The sequence below is a fragment of the Prionailurus bengalensis genome, chromosome A2 (genome assembly GCF_016509475.1).
Source record: "Prionailurus bengalensis isolate Pbe53 chromosome A2, Fcat_Pben_1.1_paternal_pri, whole genome shotgun sequence".
Classification (NCBI taxonomy): domain Eukaryota; kingdom Metazoa; phylum Chordata; class Mammalia; order Carnivora; family Felidae; genus Prionailurus; species Prionailurus bengalensis.
This window is the reverse complement of record NC_057348.1, coordinates 154,720,678-154,738,098: the sequence shown is the minus strand read 5'-3', so window position 1 is coordinate 154,738,098 and position 17,421 is coordinate 154,720,678. Positions and strand designations below refer to the sequence as shown.

The following is a 17,421-nucleotide window of genomic DNA, read 5'->3' as shown; positions in this document are numbered from 1 at the left end:
AGGTGCTTTCTTGTTAAGTATGATGCGGATATTAAAGATTAACACCACCTAGATTTTCATTCTACTTTTTTTCTTTTTTCTTTTTTTCTTTTTTTTTCCCCCTTTTTTAGATTCTTGCCTCTATTGAGCTGCTGGCCCGCTCATTGCCAAAAATTCACCGCAGTGCATCAGAACCCTCCTTGAATCGGGCTGGCTTCCAGACAGAGGATTTTAGTCTCTATGCTTGTGCTTCTCCAAAAACACCCATCCAGGCAGGGGGATATGGTGCGTTTCCCGTCCACTGAGATAAGTTAGATGAGTGCGCGAGTGCAGGGGGCCGGGGCCAAGGAGGTGGAAATGTGCGTGCTTCTGTACTAAGTTGGATAGCATCTTCTTTTTTAAAAAAAGATGAACCAAAGAATGTGTATGTTTTTAAAGACTAGATATAATTATTTCCTGATCTAAAATGTATACTTAGCTTTGGATTTTCAATATCCAAGGGTTTTCAAAATGCACAGACATTGCTGAACATTTGCAGTACCTCTTCTGGAGGCTTTACTTCCTGTTACAAATCGCTTTTGTTTACTGGCTTATCCTAATTATTAAACTTCAATTAAACTTTTCTCCTGCACCTTTTGTTATGAGCTATCACATGTCCCTTAGGGACTCGCAAGAGCAGTACTGCCCCCGTGTATGGGCTTGCAGGTGGAAAGGGGATGACAGGTTTTAACGCCTGTGTGAGGCAAGGCAGTCCGAACAGATCTCATTTAGGAAGCCGCGAGAGTTGAATAAGTTATTTTTATTCTTAGTATTTTTTCTATAACTACTTTTTATTATAACTTGGAAAATATGGATGTCCTTTATACACCTTAGCAATAGACTGAATTTCTTTTTATAAATTATGGGTGCAGGTAACCAAAGACATTGCTGAGGAGTGGATGTCTGACATGAGTACCGTGGTTGAAGCTTGGATTTTTAGTGGACAAATGTTATAAATTGAGGTTCCTTTTAAGTAGTATTTCCTCATTACTAAAGGTGTCATATACACATGGAAGGTGAATTTCCTTACAAATGCATTGCCTCCTCCTCCCCCCAAAAAACTTAACAGAATTCTGTGAAAGTTTTGGGTTTGTTTGTTTAGATGTCTTTAGTTGCTAAACAGCAAGGTCACAGACTTCTTAAATATTGTTACTTCAGATTATACTTCCCTCTCATGATGCCTATTTTAACAATCCCCTTATCCATGTGTCTCATAAAATTTGTGTTCCATATGTTCTTTGCCCAGAAAGGTTCTTCTTCTTATGAATGAATGCTATTCTTTTTTTAATCCCATGGTACGAAGTATTTGTTAGAGCTAATACTTAACATTTTCATATGTAAAAAATGGCTGTATTGTGGCAGTCATTAATATTCTTATTGTGAACCAAAATCTTACTGGAATCAAAAGTGGAAGAGGCAGTATTGCTGACGTCTTATCAAAGAGATGACCATCTCTACTTGTGAGTCAGTGCCAAAAGCCAGCCTCTTAAATACATTTTCATTTATTCGGTTTGGAACTGTGATGATTTTTAAATATAACGGACAGTTCAGGGTTATGCAGGCACACAGACAACATCTGCATAAATACCACCCTTTGAAGCCAATAAAGAAGAAAATTGGGAAGACTTTAATGATATTTTAGTTCTTAGGTACCACAAATAAGTTTTTAAAATACTTCTTGGGACGCCTCAGTAGCTCAGTCAGTTAAGCATCAGACTCTTGATTTCGGCTCAGGTCATGATCTCACGGTTCGGGAGTTTGAGCCCCATGTCAGGCTCTGCACTGACGGTGTGGAACCTGTTTGGGATTCTCTCCCCCCCTCTCTCTGCCCCTTCCCTACTTGTGCTCTCTCGCTCTCTCTCTCAAAATAAATAATTAAAATAAAATAACTTTCTAATTTGAATGGATGAAATTTCGTCCAGGAAAACTACCCAGTGAGAAGCATGGCATACCTTTGGCCCCTTATTTGGGCAGTTTAAGACAAGTAATACCATTCATCTTATTCAAAATGGATTCATGCCTTTCAATTTAGGCAAGAGTAGTGGAAAAGAACATTTCTCATGTTTTCAAAAATAAAAAGGAGAAAGGCATAAAAGAATAGAGCATGTTGGAAAACATTAAAGTGTGGGATTTCCAAATCCTCTAGTGACATTAAAGATGTGATTAGTAGTGGGGCTCCTGGGTGGCTCAGTTGGTTAAGCGTCCGACTTCGGCTCAGGTCATGATCACGTTGGGTTCTGTGCTGACAGCTCAGAGCCTGGAGCCTGCTTCGGAATCTGTGTCTTCCTCTCTCTGCCCCTCCCCTGCTCGCTCGCTCTCGCTCTCTCTCAAAAATAATGAATAAACATTAAAAAAAATTATTTTAAAGATGTGATTAGTAGTAATTACTAAATGGGGTTTTATTTATCACAAATTGAATAGCAAGCATGTAGCTGATAAAGTTTTTACATTGGTCTGTGGAATGCTCAATGCTCAAAGCTTTGGAAAGCACTTTAAGGCACAGGAGTCAAATGATCTTTATATTGATACAGTTCTTTCTATAGTTCTTCACTATACTTGCTTCACTCATATTTTCTTTTCTTTGCTCACCGTTTTTTCCCCTGACTACCCCCTTCACTGAAAACTACCCAGCAACCCCACTGTCTGCCTTTGACTCCATTCAGTCTCCTCTGCCAGAGGGCATTGCTGAGCTCTTCCAGCCATAGCGCTGTCTCACACTCTCCATTGTGCCTCCAAAGGGTCACCTGATAGCTCTCTTGTCTTCAAACTCGGCCCCCTGGACGTGTCGTGGAAGAACATGAAAAATCTGGCAGAGCGAGATGTTTAGAAAGCGTGGATGCAGAGGAGTAGGGAGCATTAGAATGACATATGGTAGTCTCCTTTTCTGTTCTTTTATGCTGTATTGTAGATGCTTTCTCCAAATAAAGAAAAATACCGTTTTTCTAACCATATGTGGAGTCCACCTCTCTGACTAGGTAATTGAAACAGAAGGACATTCGTTCTCTTATGACCTGCTCTTTTTCTTAAAACCTGAACCCTCAGATATTTTTATTAAAGTTGATTTCCTTTTTCAGCAGACAGCCTTTTTATAAAATTTGTTTTACATGTTAGGCATTTTACTAGTCAAGTGGTGAGGACTAAGATTTTTCATCTTGATTTTTAAGTAGTTGAGGGATCACAGCATTTAATCAAATACTTTAGGTTGTTTATTTTCAGACATTAATATTGTACTAGGCATTTACATACTAAAGCATTAGTTACAATCATCCTCTTGGGGGCGCCTGGGTGGCTCAGTTGGCTAAAGGTCCCACTTCAGCTCACGTCATGCTCTCACAGTTTGTGGGTTCGAGCCCCACATTGGGTTCTGTGCTGACGGCTCAGAGCCTGGAGCCTGCTTCGGATTCTGTGTCTCCCTCTCTCTCTGCCCCTCCCCTGCTTGCTCTCTATCTCTCTCTCTCTCTCTCAAAAATTAATAAACATTACAAATATTTCTTAAAAAATCATTCTCTTTAAATAGAGACCATGTAACACAGCAACTTAAATGGCCTCTGACTCAAGTGAGTCGCTCTCGATGTAAGGAAATGAACTGCCTTTGTTGCTTAATATTATGAAACGGGTACTTTATGGCTAAAACATTTTATCAGTTACAGTCTGTTAGATTGAGAATTATTGAGTATTTCTATAGCACTTTTTATTTTATTAAATACTTCCTCTCTCCTGTGATAATTTCTCTTAAGAATTTAACAAGTCCAGTGTGTCCGTGCCAGAATGTTATACTTTTGAAACTTCCTTAAAGGTCACCACAGAGAAAGAATGGGACTTGCTTTAGTTTCAGATGACTGTCCCCACATCTAAAGCAGTGATCAAGTTGTGTGCAAAATAACATACTAGATTTTTCATAGCATATTTTGTCTTTAAGAAGTATACATCAAATTATATGTATGAGAGCCTCTGAAATACATTCAATTCTGGACTAAAAGATAATTATTTCATAATATCTTAAAACTAGTTAATAAAATCCTTAGCTTTCAAATAAACAAATCTTGATGTTTAGAGTATCTAAAATCACAGGGCCTTCCCAAGTGTTCTCTCCCCTAATCTTAACTAAAGTCACATGGAAAATAGAACTTAGGTTATTCTTAGCCAGAAAAGAGATGAAAAAAAAGTTTCATTTTGGCCTCTGATTTTTCAGGCAACAGTTAAGTTAATAAGCCAAGATTTCAAAAAGCCACATAGTATTCTGGGTGTTTCACTTCAAATAATTGTTATTACCTCAAATAAAATAGGATAGGGGATGGGATAATAGAGATTTCCAGATACGCAAGAAGGAATATGCTTTTTTTTCCCAAAAGCAGATCCATTGCCTCTTACCCCCAATTTTTCTTAAATTTCTCCATGATTTCAGGGTCATATATAGAAAGAGTTTTATTGGTCCCTAAACTCTTGAGTTCTTTTTGTCTTTTTTTTTTTTTTTTTCCTGGACCTGAAGTCTGTTGATGTAAAGAAGTGCATTCCTTTAGAAGCAGCAGACAGTGGTAGAATGATCTTAACTGTTTCCTTTACTGGCGTATGATTTGCAGTTTGTTGGTAAGAGTTTGTCCTTGGGCGGTTGTTTTGTGATTTTTTTTTTTTTCAAGGCTCACATTTTTAAGTTTGTAGAGTAAAACACTTCAACAAAGTGGAGTGCCTAATCATAATTAATGGACAACATCTGAAGATTTTTTCAAGTTATTTTTTAATGCAGTATATAAGATTTAACTTAGAATTTTGTCACTTTTGATACTCTCTCACTTAATAGATTAAAATTTAGCCATTTTTTTAAATAAAAATTTCTAAGTAAATCCTATTTTCACATTGGCTTCCTTCGATGAGATTTAGATTCTGCCAGATACAGTGATTACTAATTAGAATGTTGGAAATCGCTTTGAAGAAATGTATTAAAATACTGGAAAAAATAGCAACCTTAAAACCATAATGCACTCAAGCTATCAGCAAAGGTAGTGTGAATGTTTATACATTTCTAGAGTCGCTATTAACAGCTTCCTGTGGTTATGCTATATTTGGCTCCCCAGAGTCTTAGTAATTTGGCTAATTTTTTCACTAGTGCCATACTCCCTAATCTTTTTAACTTTAAATATGAAGTAATAATTCTTTTACCCTTCCTTGACCTTTTGACTCACAATGCCGTGGTTACTTCCTTGGTGAAAGGAATCCTTAGATAGAAAGACAGTTTCACTATGTGCAGTCCAATTAGTAATAATATTCAGAATGGGAAAACAAATGATTAATTATTGAAAATTGTTTAGGGGTGTGTTAATAGTGAAGACTCTTCTCCTCCACCAGACTTGCATTTTAACTCTGCCATTTTCTAGCTGTGAGATAGCAGGCAAACTACTTAACTAAACCCCCAGCTTGCTTCTCTACAAACTAAGAGAAGGAACAGCACCTGCCTTATAATTATTGTGAGGCTCAGATGCAAATGTATGTAAAGTATTCACTGATGCACCTGGCATATAACAGGTATTCAAACAGTCTCGTATTAGTCTAATCGACTAATATTACTAGCCTACAGTCTGAGGGTTCTGCCATCCAGTCATTAGCAGTCTGTTGGGATATACCAGTGTTCTCTAGTAACCAGTTGGAATCTAACAGCAATTAGAAGATGGATAGGTTATTCCTAGATTAAATAGCGTATTCATGCGAGTGATTGCTTGGATCCTCATCACACAAGCTGTTACTACTGAGAAACGATGTTAAGGCTGGCTAAATTCCGAGAGTTGTCGGTTATTAACCAACCCTCCAAAATTAACTACAGTCTATATAATAAGAAGAACCAGCCTCTAGTTACAAGTAGAAGCTATGAACAAAACGATAGATGAAAAATAATGGCATGAACCCTCAAAGTTGGTAAGCTAACGGAATATAGGACCTCAAAGGGACTTTGTGGTTTAAAGAATTCCTTGTGCTGACAGTAATGTTCAGTCACACGTGCCTATGTGTAATATTTTGGTAGTTTAAAAGGAAATGAACTAGAAAATGGACAGTCTAGATTTTCTTTCCTTCAATCAAATGTGTCATGTGGACAAATCAGCTGACCTCTTAATTTTATCTTTTTCCAAATGGGGAGAATTCTTGTTTCTTCCTTTCTAATCTAATAGTGGCATTATAAAAGTGGAAATGAGTTGATAATTGGGGGGCAAAGTATTCAACAAATCAGACTTACTATTTTACAATCAGTTTCTGAGAAATTTTGTTCGTTGCAGCGCTTTTCAGCGTGACTAGAACCATAACATGTACATCCCCGCTGGGAAGTTACTTGCAGACTTGATATGTAATTGATGTAACTGAACCCTACTCTCTATACTGTAAATTATCTTCTTCTATGGGTTTCAGCCATTTTTGCTTTTAAATTAGTTATGATGATGCTAGATTTGTAATAGATAGCTAGTCACCTTTCAGTGAGGCTTTTCTGGGTCTCTAGGTTATTTGAGATAACTTTTTTAAAATTAGCTCTTGTCCTCCCTCTACAGGAGAATTTGCAGCCTTCAAGTAGCCACACCATCATGGCAACATCTACTCTTATTTCTTAAGTCTTGTGTTCGTACAATTTGTTAACATCAAAACACAGTTCTTCTGTTCCTCAACTCTTTTTTAAAGATACAGAATTTTCAATGCATAAGCTGGTGTGGAACAGAATGGAATTTCCCATCCAACAAAAGAGGGAAGAATGTTTTAGGAACCAGAATTCTCTGCTGCCAGTGTTTCTTCTTCAACACAAATACCACGTGCATACAAGTCTGTCCACTCCCAGGAAGGAAGAGGAGAGAGCCTGAGTTCTGACCTTTTGGTGGTCAGGCATGATGGAAAGGAGCTGCTGCTACAGCTTGGGAGATTGGCTGTGGAGAGCCTGCCGATCGGCTCTGCCCTTCTAACCGCCAGATCCGCGTGTGGCTGGTCACCTGACGGGGCAGTTTGCAATCGCCAAGCATCGTTCTCTTTCCTGTTCTGGGATTTTGTCGCGGAGCTCTTTCCCCTAGCCACCACCGTTCATTTCTGAGGGATGGAACAAAAATGCAGCATGGCCTTTCTGTGTGGTGCATGTCCAGTCTTTGACGCATTTTTATCAAGTGAAGCTGTTTTATTTAAATGGAGAACGAGAGGTGAGGACGAGATCCGTGTTGGTGTAGAGGAAAAGGGGATGCTGCATCTTTTTCCTGACCTACTGGGTTTCTGGCCTTTGTTTCCTTGCTCACTGAGGGTGTCTGCCTAACCGCGCAGGCTGGGACGTGCTGGCACACATTGCCTTCTTTTCTCACTGGGTCCAGCAATGAAGACAAGTGTTGGGGATTTTTTTTTTTCCTCCACAATGTAGCACATTCTCAGGAAAATACAGTTGATATCTTCCTCCTAAGCTCTTCCAGTCATCAAGTACTTGTGTGGCTACTTGGTCCAGGGCACAAATGCCATGGCGGTATCTATCTAATTAAAAGCCTACAAAACTGCTTGATAACGGTTTTGAATGTGAGACATTTATGTAATTTAAATGTAAGGTACAAGTTTTAATTTCTGAGTTTCTTCTATTATATTTTTATTAAAAAGAAAATAATTTTCAGATTTAATTGAATCGGAATAAAATAATACTTCCCGCCAGAATTATATTCCTGGAAAATTGTATTTTTGTTATAGAAACAACTTTTAAAGAAAGATCGTTATCCTTTTCTCTACCTAAATATGGGGAGTCTTAGCGTAATGACAGATATTTATAATTTTTAAATTAATGGTACTTGCTGGATCCACACTAACATCTTTGCTAATATCTCATGTTTTCCTCCAACTTATGCCTACACTACATCCTCCGTCCTCTTTCCAGTCTTTATCTGGAATATGCAACCGAGAATAAAAATGGTGGTGTCTCCATTCATTCTCCTTCTTCCTTTTTTCCCAAGCCTGGTCTTCAAAAGGTCGGGTAATTTGGCAGCTGAGTTCCCTTAGTAGAGAATAGAGCAATTTTAGGTGTATTGGGACTGAGGGGAGGATGCATGAGGCCTAACAGCAGTTGTTATTATAGAAAGGGCTGCTGTAGTACCAAGAACCTCATCCTTTGTCTTTGCATAAGTGGAAAATATAATCTACTCGTAGCTTCCTTTGGCCTTTACTAAACGGTGGTATAATTGCAGTAGTAACAAAGAAAGTAACTCTGGATATATTTATTAATGGCAAATTAATGACAAATCCAGCCTAGAATCTCTTGTCAGCATTTAGGAATGTAAATCAAATCAGACATACTTAGCACAACCAAGCTATGAAGCCAAGGACCTTACGGAAATTAGGACCTATGAAATAAATCAGGGAATTAGAAATTGGTATTTAAACATTTCAAATTGTAACTCACTCCACTATCTATCTTTCAGCCTGTTAAGCTCACTGCCATTCGATGCTTTTTGCTAAAATACCTGTATTCAGGGGAAGGCCTACTGAAAACTCCACAGACTGGTAGAAGGTTGTCCTAGTAAAATGGGAAGTATCCTGGAGTTATTGATGAGTTTGAAAAGCAATGCGTTTATCTTAAGTCCTACATGAGCAGAGCAATATCTTACAGAATTCAGAAATGGCAAAGATTCTTGTTGATCTGAACAGCATCTTGTGTGCATAATTTTGCCTCTCTTCTAAAAGCATTGTTTATTTTTCTTTTTAAATATGTCCCCATCCATGCTCTTAAGCTGGTTGGTGTGTTCCCTTTGCCAAGATTGGAGAGAGCTGGGCTGGAAAAGTAGGCCTGTCCTGCTGAGCAGGTAGAGCCCGCCGGAGGAGGCCTGGCCGCATGACTCTCCGGTGGCAGGAGCCAGCACAGCACTAGTGATGGAGGAAGCTTAGCATTGGAACCTTCAAAATAAAATTCAAGGTGATACACGTTTGTCTTTCCATCCTATTTAGAATAGGTTGCTGTCTCACTTGAAAAGAGGAAACAGACTTGATCTCAGATGAAGCTGTGCCCAGAAGCCAGGCTCAGGGTGTTCTTGGGAGATTTTTATAGCGCCCTTAAAAAGTAAAAATAAAATTTTAATATTTCTGTTCCCTTTTTTCCATCTCTAGTTTACAAATGACATGATAAAGGGGTTTCCTCTTACTTTTTGATGCTTAGACTACAGATAGACTTGTTGAGCTCCTAAGAAGATACAAGGAAGAACTCCTTGTTTGTGCAAAGCACTTTATGAATAATTTTGTACAGATAGTGTGTGGCTGCTTCACTGACTGTCTTGTAAGGTTGTAGTTAACCTGTCTTTTCCGTAAAGTGGCTGCGGTGCCTTCTATAGTGTATTTTATTTTGGGTAAGGAAAGGTGAAGCCTTCTGAAAAATTTGAGAGCAAACATAAAAGATTGTTTCAAAATATGTAGTATTCTTGATGGACTTTTTTGTCATCAAACTAGAGTGTAGAGTTTAGACTTTTGCCACTGAAATAACATTGACCAAAAAACTTAGAAAAGGGATTTGTGAATAGAAAATCCAGTGTGACCATTCGTATTTATATGCACCTTAAAAGAAGATTCTGTCCAGCTGTCAAATTCTGGTTCCTGAACATCCAGTCCCTGATTGCCCTTACGATCTTGTAGGATGTACTGGAGCGTCCTAGAAGATAAAACGCCATGTAAAGCATGTATGTTACATTTATGTTGGTGTTGGAAGAGAAAGAGCATATTATGTAGTTCTAAAGAGGTAATCAAGGCTTCAACACTGTCAAGCAGAAACTCTGTAAATACTTCCTAGATTCTCCTTTGGTGCAGTCCCAGCTCTCTTAGCACACGATGTTCTCTTTGAGTCACCAGGCAGTGCTGGGGCTGCTGGATCCCCTCCCAGGCCCCCACTGCCCCTCCTGTGCACTCACTCCCCAGCCTTGTGTGGACCCCGTCTAGCTTTAGTTTGAAGCACATTGCAGGGTTCAGGTGACCTCTTCAAAAAACTACCTCCTTAGAATGAGGTAATGAATAGTTATTTATTTTAAAATATGAAAAGTCGGGAGCTCTAGAACATGAAGATGATTTAAGATTTTAACTTTTATGTGTACTTGTATTTGAGCACTCTCATTTTGTCCTAAAGGGCATTATGCATTTCAGCAGTAATGCTGAAAAATGTAGCTCAGAGTTTCTGATTATTATTGCAGGTGGTGCCAGAATCTGTTTAGGGGTACGCTTCAGAATCTTAACCTTAAGTCAGTTGCATGAAATTAGATAGTTACGGTAACGGTTCACTAACAGTGATACACTTAATTTTCAGTAGGCTTGGCAAGACAGTACATCTTCATAAAGAGTTAGCCGCAGCTTCATCACATGCACAGATCCTCCTGTAGAGAGACTGCCCAGCGAAGAGGGTGGAATGATGCCCCCTGATCCTCTTCTTTGTCTGAGTTGGCATCGTTAGCACTAGAATATCAGCACCTTGGGACTAGCAGATTCCCACCATTAAGGCTATATAAAAAAACAAAAACAAAAACAAAAAACAGTAACCAGACATGGAAAGTTTACTGTGAGTATGACAGCAGATAGCTTAGGGATCATACACTGAAACGGTGTAGATGAGGCTCTAGAAAAATACCTTGACAATTTGCCAAATGATCTTTACTGTGCCTTCACGATGCAATAAAAAAGCTAAAATTTTAGCAGAAATCAGTGATATGTGAAGAGAGCAGCCACTCTGGTCTAACTCAGCTGTGTTAATATTTTGTAGAGCGCAACGTAGACCGCAAAGATCAGTGCACTCACGGGTTTATAGCCGAAATCACATTTAAAAAATGAGAAAACACACAGGTAAATTTTCGGTGAACAAAATTATTTTTTTAAAGCACGTAATCCCTAGTAGAGTCAGATATATTTATCACATAGAGCAGGTAGGTTGAAAATTATAGTTCAGTGACATTTCTAGAGAAACTTTTTCTACTCCAATAGGTTCTTCAAAGCATGGAACTTTTATATAACAGAAACGTTTGACAGACATTTTAAGGAGTTGCTGTCGTTTGGGGTTGGAAATAATATATGCTGGGCAGCAGTCCCTTCTCAAGAGTGAGAAGGAGGATGCTAGTAACATAGAGGACGGAATTTGATTTTACCACTTTCCAGAGTACTGCCAACCTGAACAGGGATTTTTCAGAGTTTAAAATGTAAACTGGCCTCCCAGGACTTGTTTGCAAATTAAGTGGGGCTCTCCTGGTCATGCTGTTCGGGGTGCCACGGGGGGCCCCTCTTGGAGGGGGCATTGGACCAGTTGGGGACGTGGCCGATGGCTGTGAACTGGACACACTCCATGGTGTGCATTTTGTGTCTTGTTTTCATTTCTTGCCACCCCCAGGAAAGGCACTGTACTGTCTCCAGCAGGTTCTCTAGATGTTTTACTAGGTTGTAAATGCCCATAGGCTGTTGTACTCTGGTACGTATGTACTATGATGCCCATGGGCCGTTGAGCCCCAAGGAGTGCAGTAGGATCTCTGCCTGATGTGTACATTGACCAGAGGAGAGGGAAGTGGCCAGTGTATTGCTAGCTCTGATAAAATTGAAAATACTGGGAAGATTTTGTTTAATCAGCACACTAGAGAGTAAGCTTTGTTTTGTTGTTTTCAGATAACTTATTTTCACTTCTGTTTGGGTAAAGATACTGAAATTGAAATTGACTCCTAAATTTTGCCAGTGGCGGAAAGGGTAACTGATGGTTTCTATCAGGATTTTTAAGGTAGAGGAGGACAGAAACGTTAAGTCCCACAGTCTTAAAGTAAGGCAGCAGTGCTTTATTTTAACACGCATCGGGATTGTTTGTCCTCACCTCAAAAAAGTGATTAGGTAGATCTTTAATTTCAACATCCACAACTTCAGCTGTTAATTTTTTAATCCTTTTTTATTTAATTTTTTTATCCTTTGACCCCTTCTACCCAACTGTTCATTTAGTTTTGTTAATTACTAAATTAGTTTTATTAAAATGTTTAATTTTATTAAAATGTATAATTTTATTTAACAGAATTCTGTTCTAATTGTAGTGCATGGGGACACAGCCAGTGTATCCGTTTGTGTGTGTGTGTGTGTGTGTGTGTGTGTGTGTGTGTGTGTGTGATGGGTTTGTGTTTTAAGGATTCTATAGATCAAAGTGCTCTTGGAAAGCAGCCGAAATGTTTGTTCGTGTTAGTCCTGAACACAGGACTTGGGCAAGCATCTGCCGCTCTGGCAGGCTGGGCACATGGTCCGCCACGAGCAGCCGGCTGTCATCAGTCTGGGGAACTGGGCGGGAAATTCACCGAAGAGACGCGGCAGAGGGCTTCTGCTTACAGGGGCCGAGATGGGGTTAAAAGTTGCTTCAGTACCAGTTTTGTGTTGAAAATGATTCTGTGTTGCATTTGTGTGTTAAGCCTTTTTTAACCCACTTGGAGTTTGGTGGAAGAAACTTGAGACTAGCATAAGCAGCAAAGCTCACGGAGTAGGCGCAGATGTAGAGAACATGGACCAAAATGGGAGGTGGGAGGGTGTGGGAGTAAGTTGGGGGCTAGGGAAAAATTGATGTGATGGTGGGAAATAAACTATAATTACCTGAAATAAAAAGTAAGAGTGCAATAAGTGTGCTTTTTATTCTAAGCTGTGAACAGTTTTTTAAAAGAAATTATTCCTTCCTACTAACATTTGTGTATGTTCCATAGCTGATTAAAACCGGCTATGTAAACATATAATGCCTTTTTATTCATGTTAATTACCAACATAAGTGGCTAACCTTTATGTCTTATTTATCTTCATGTGCTAATAGTTTACATACAGGAGTGCGTATGCGTGCGTGTGCGTGTGTGTATGTGTATGTGCTGTATTTCCCTCCATTTGGAAATGCATTCATTGGGTCCTCTGTTCTTCCTGTGGCCACGCCACAGGTTATGTTCTTGATTTGGCCTTCGTGATATTGCCTGATTTGAAGGACTCTATCACAGTGCTGTATTTTTGTGGTGTTCTCATTTGTTAGTTGTACACGCTGACCCTTTCCTCACTCAGCAGTAGCTTTCTTAGGAGCGTACAGCTGATGAGGGGACTGAATTTGACCATTCCTCGACATACGTCCCTTTGAATTCTAGTTCAGTACTTAGGATTGCTCTTTGGTTTAAACCAGGAAAAAGGAAATCACCCCGTTGTCATTCACTTCTTGGTTTGAGGACAATTCTTCTAGAAAGGAGAGGAAAGGGAAATCCTTCGTGTTTTAACTGCAGTGAATTAATGGCTCCTGGTTTACCACTCCAGACCTTACGGCGATTCACACACACATTCCTCTCTCTCTTGCTGCCAAAGGTTTGTTTGGCTTTAGTTCACTTCGGTTCCACTCAAGCATTGAAAAGGTTCTCATGGAGTCTGGGGTGTGCCCAGTGAAAAAAAATGGGGACTTTTAAATTGTCCACAGACCTCTTTATACCTGCTTTGCAAAAATTACAATGGAGTAACTATTTTTAAAGCTTATTTTTCAATTCATAAAAAAGACATTTATTTTCAGTCAAATGGATAACGTCTCCCTCTTGTCCCTCAATCCTCAGTGTTTGCTTGAATTTTTTTTTTTTTTTTTTAATCTTCCCCATACCCACTCCTTGATACTTTGGTTCTTTCCTGCTCAGGTCCCTTCATTTGTACTTTGGAGTTTTTCTCATGTAAATTTGTACAATGGAAAATATTGTTCAGTTTGGATAGAAAGCATGGAGAATTAAAAAAAAATAGCTGAAATTCAGATTGAAGAGATTTATTTCTGTGTAAAGTTATTTAAAAACTCTGTATTATATAAAAGGCAAAAAGTTCTATGTACTTGATGTGAATATGCGAAACCTGCTATAATAAAGATTGACTGCATGGAGAAGTCTTTATCAAGACTCTTTTTCTAGCACTATCCCATCCAGTAACGTAAGTAGTTGGGGTCTTGACAGTACTTCCAGGCAATGCGGAGACCCAGAGGTGTGCGTTTTGTTTCATACATGTCAATCCCTGCTTGGTGAGTAGAAGTTACTTGTATGAAAAATATTTTTAAAGTAAGTAGTCGCGATGAATGCCTGGTACATTGTACCGACTGCACTAGGGTGGTGGAGACAGCCTTTTGTCCAGTGTTGGTGTTAGTGGTGACCCTCAAGTATGTTACAGTGCTGTGAGCTGACTGCTGCCCTCCAGTGGCTCAGCTGAAGTGTGTGCAGTAACTGAGTCATTGAAGGAATCAGTATGGAGAAGTTCCCCTTGAATTGTATAGGTTTCCAATTTTTCTGACACAACTTCCAGAACATTTTGCCTAGGAACACAGAATGTACTCATAGACATGTATTTGAAACTATGCACTTGTGTTTTTTAAAAATGCTAGTTACCCCAAACAGTTCATTTTGTGCATGATTTCACGACCTGAAGTCTGAATGACTCCTAGAATAACTTCAGGTGATGTCAGATAACTGGGCAGTTTCCAGAAGAGAAGTCAACCATTTTAAAACTTCACCTGGAAACCCTATGTCTGAGAATAATGTGAAGGAACAGAAATATCTTCAGGTTGGTACCTTATTTGAGGAACCTGGTTTGTTTTTCATGCCCCTCCAGCTAATCATAAAATTCTGCAGAGACCACTATTTTCTCTGAACTATAGCTTTCTCATCTTAAAAAAAGAAAGTTCTGTAATACAGATATTATAGAAACTTTTTTTTTGAATTGCTTTTTTTAATGTTTGTTTATTTTTGAGAGAGACAGAGACAGAATGTGAGTGGGTTTAGGGGCAGAGAGAGAGGGAGACACAGAATCCGAAGCAGGCTCCAGGCTCTGAGCTGTCAGCACAGAGCCCGATGCGGGGCTTGAACTCACGAACTGTGAGATCATGACCTGAGCCGAAGTCGGACACTCAACCGACTGATCCACCCAGGTGCCCCGAAACTTTTTTTTAGAAACTCATTTTAAAGTAAACTTCATAGAGGATTACAACAAAGTGATTGGGGGCTTATGTTTTAAGAACGTATTACTCTACTAGAAATTTTCCTTAAAACTTAGTCTAAAACGTGAACGCTTTCATTATTGTGATAAAATTCTATCACAAAGCACTCTACCACACCAGTTTTGAGACTTTATCAGGGGCTGTGATAACTGGACCTGCTGTCTGGATTATGTAATACTCCTAGGCTGATAAACGCCAGTGCAGAAGGAGCTCCTAAAGATAATTCTGGTCCAGGGGCGCCTGGGTGGCTCAGTTGCTTGAGCATCCAATTCTTGCTTTTGGCTCAGGTCATGATCTCAGTTCATGAGTTCAAGCCCAGCATCAGGCTCTGTGCTGACAGTGCAGAGCCTGCTTGAGATTCTCTTCTCTCTGCCCCTCCCCCACTCCTTCTCAAAATAAACAAAAAAAAAGATATTCTGGTCCAGGTCCCCTCATTGTCAGATACTCCATAGGAATCCCCAAGGATGACACAGCCAAGACTCCGGACTTTTGTTTTCAACATCAGCAGCATGCGCCATTTTCTACATGTATGTGTGTGTGTACGATTTTGTTATGGTTTAATAGCTGTAACAAAATTTGGACAGAAATGGGTGTTCACTCCGTGACAGTGAGTTTGTAGCAAGAAGTGGATGTTGTGCCAGGCATACTGCACTTGCCCCTGCTGTCTTTGCCAGTCGGTCAAGCCCCTGCTCAGGTACGTGACAAGAGGCGGAGGCCTGGCTGCTGGGATGGGCAGTTCCTGTTTCCCCGCACCATACGCTGTGGACCCACTGGTGCTTTCTAGGAGGTGGCAGCGGCGGACAGCCAGGTTGACCTCACACAGAACAGTTTTAGGGGCACACAGGACCCAGAGGACTTCTGTACCTTCCCATAACATGCGTACAACCAGGGGTCCTCACACAGTACCTCCCTTGTGGTGTTTGTACTCAGGGTTCCATGGGAAACGTTATAAATTTGTGTTAAAATTTGATGCTCTCTGTTGCCATCAGTCATTTCTTCACCACCTGCCTTTCCTTTTGTGAAGGTCCATCTTTTCCCTCCATCTAGCAGGCCATACCCTAACACTCGGAGTATGCATATACGGGAATGTTTGACGAGTTACAGGAAAGTTTGAGGCTTTCCTATAAAATTGGACTGGGATTCAAGCGTCACCATAAACTTGGCTTGGACCCAGTGGTCTAGAAATAACAGTTGCTTACATTTAGAGATTATTTCCTTCACAGCAGATGTGGTTCTAGAGGCTTCATGTGCTAACACATTTAATCTAATCCCTTTTACAAATGTGGAAGTTGAAGAAGAGATCAAATAAGGAATGCACCCAAAGTCACATCAAGTAGATGGTAAAGCAATGAGTCAGACCCAGCAAGTTTGACCCCAGACTGAATTCATGAAGCACTGTGCCAGTTTTTCAAATGGAGTCCCCTTCGTGGGTGGTAGAACCTGGCTCGGTTAACCATTTTAGAATAAGAGAAAGTAGTGTGTATCACAGGTAAGTACTGTGTCATAAAACTTTTGGATTATACACACGAGCATATATTCCAGGCCACCGTGTAAAATTAGCGAATAGGTCATGATCAAAAAGGCTTACACAATGCTGTACTGACTCTCACAAGCTGACTCGGCCTAGAGCCAGGCTGGCGAGCCAGGATCTGAACCTCAGCTCTCAATTGTGTGAGCTTGGGCAAGTTACCAATCTATAGTTCAATGTCCTCGTCTATAAAATGTGGACTTAACATGTGCAAAGTGTTTGCCACAGTGCCTGGCCCATAGTTAAGCCACAAGCTTTCTCTAACTATATAGCCATCGCTCACATGTACATCACGCTTTGGTACCTTCTCCTACTTTATTTTCCCATAAGCTGTACAGCTGCCCCCCTGAACATGGGTTTGAACTATAATGGTTCACTTATACATGATTCTTTTTGATAAAGACAGTACAGTACTATAAATGTATTTTCTGCTTTTTTTTCCCTCTAGCTTTACTGTAATACAGTATATAACACATATAATGTGCCAAACATGTTAATTGCCTGTTACCAGTAAGGCTTCTAGTCAGCAGTAGGCCATTAAGTTCTGGGGGAGCCAAAAGTTATACCCGGACTTTCAACTCCACAGGGGTGGCACCCCAACCCCTGGGTGGTTCGAGTCAAATGTGATAGGGTGGAGGCTTTTTAAAGTTACCTTTAATTCAAATCAAGCAACTCTGATTTCTAAGGCAAAGAGGTTAATGGGATTATCTTGAGTTCAGGGTTACAGATGAGTAAAATAATACACGGATCAATAAAACACTTTGTGAGGGGGAGGGAAGGCACAGAGAGAAAAATTAGACCTAAAAAGTACAGAGAAGAGATGGCTTTTTAAAGATCTTACAGACTTAACAGCTGAGACCATGCCCTCTTCTCCAGGTAAGTGAACACAAAACGAAAAGAAGTGTCTAGCAACAGGCTC

General features: G+C 39.8%; 1 protein-coding gene across 4 annotated transcripts in view; it reads left to right on the top strand.

The window, feature by feature from the left end:
* BRAF (B-Raf proto-oncogene, serine/threonine kinase) overlaps positions 1–13,873 on the top strand; it is a 173,002-nt gene extending 159,129 nt beyond the window's left edge. For 2 of the 4 annotated variants that reach the window (XM_043589723.1, XM_043589724.1), the window contains 2 exons: positions 111–264; positions 6,549–13,873. In XM_043589723.1, coding sequence (XP_043445658.1) covers positions 111–264; positions 6,549–6,571 — 177 coding nt within the window. In that variant the 3' untranslated portion in view covers positions 6,572–13,873. Of the gene's footprint in view, positions 1–110; positions 603–6,548 lie in introns of those variants that run through there. The other 2 variants (XM_043589721.1, XM_043589722.1) reach the window with 2 other exon arrangements.
* Positions 13,874–17,421: the final 3,548 nt, after the last annotated feature.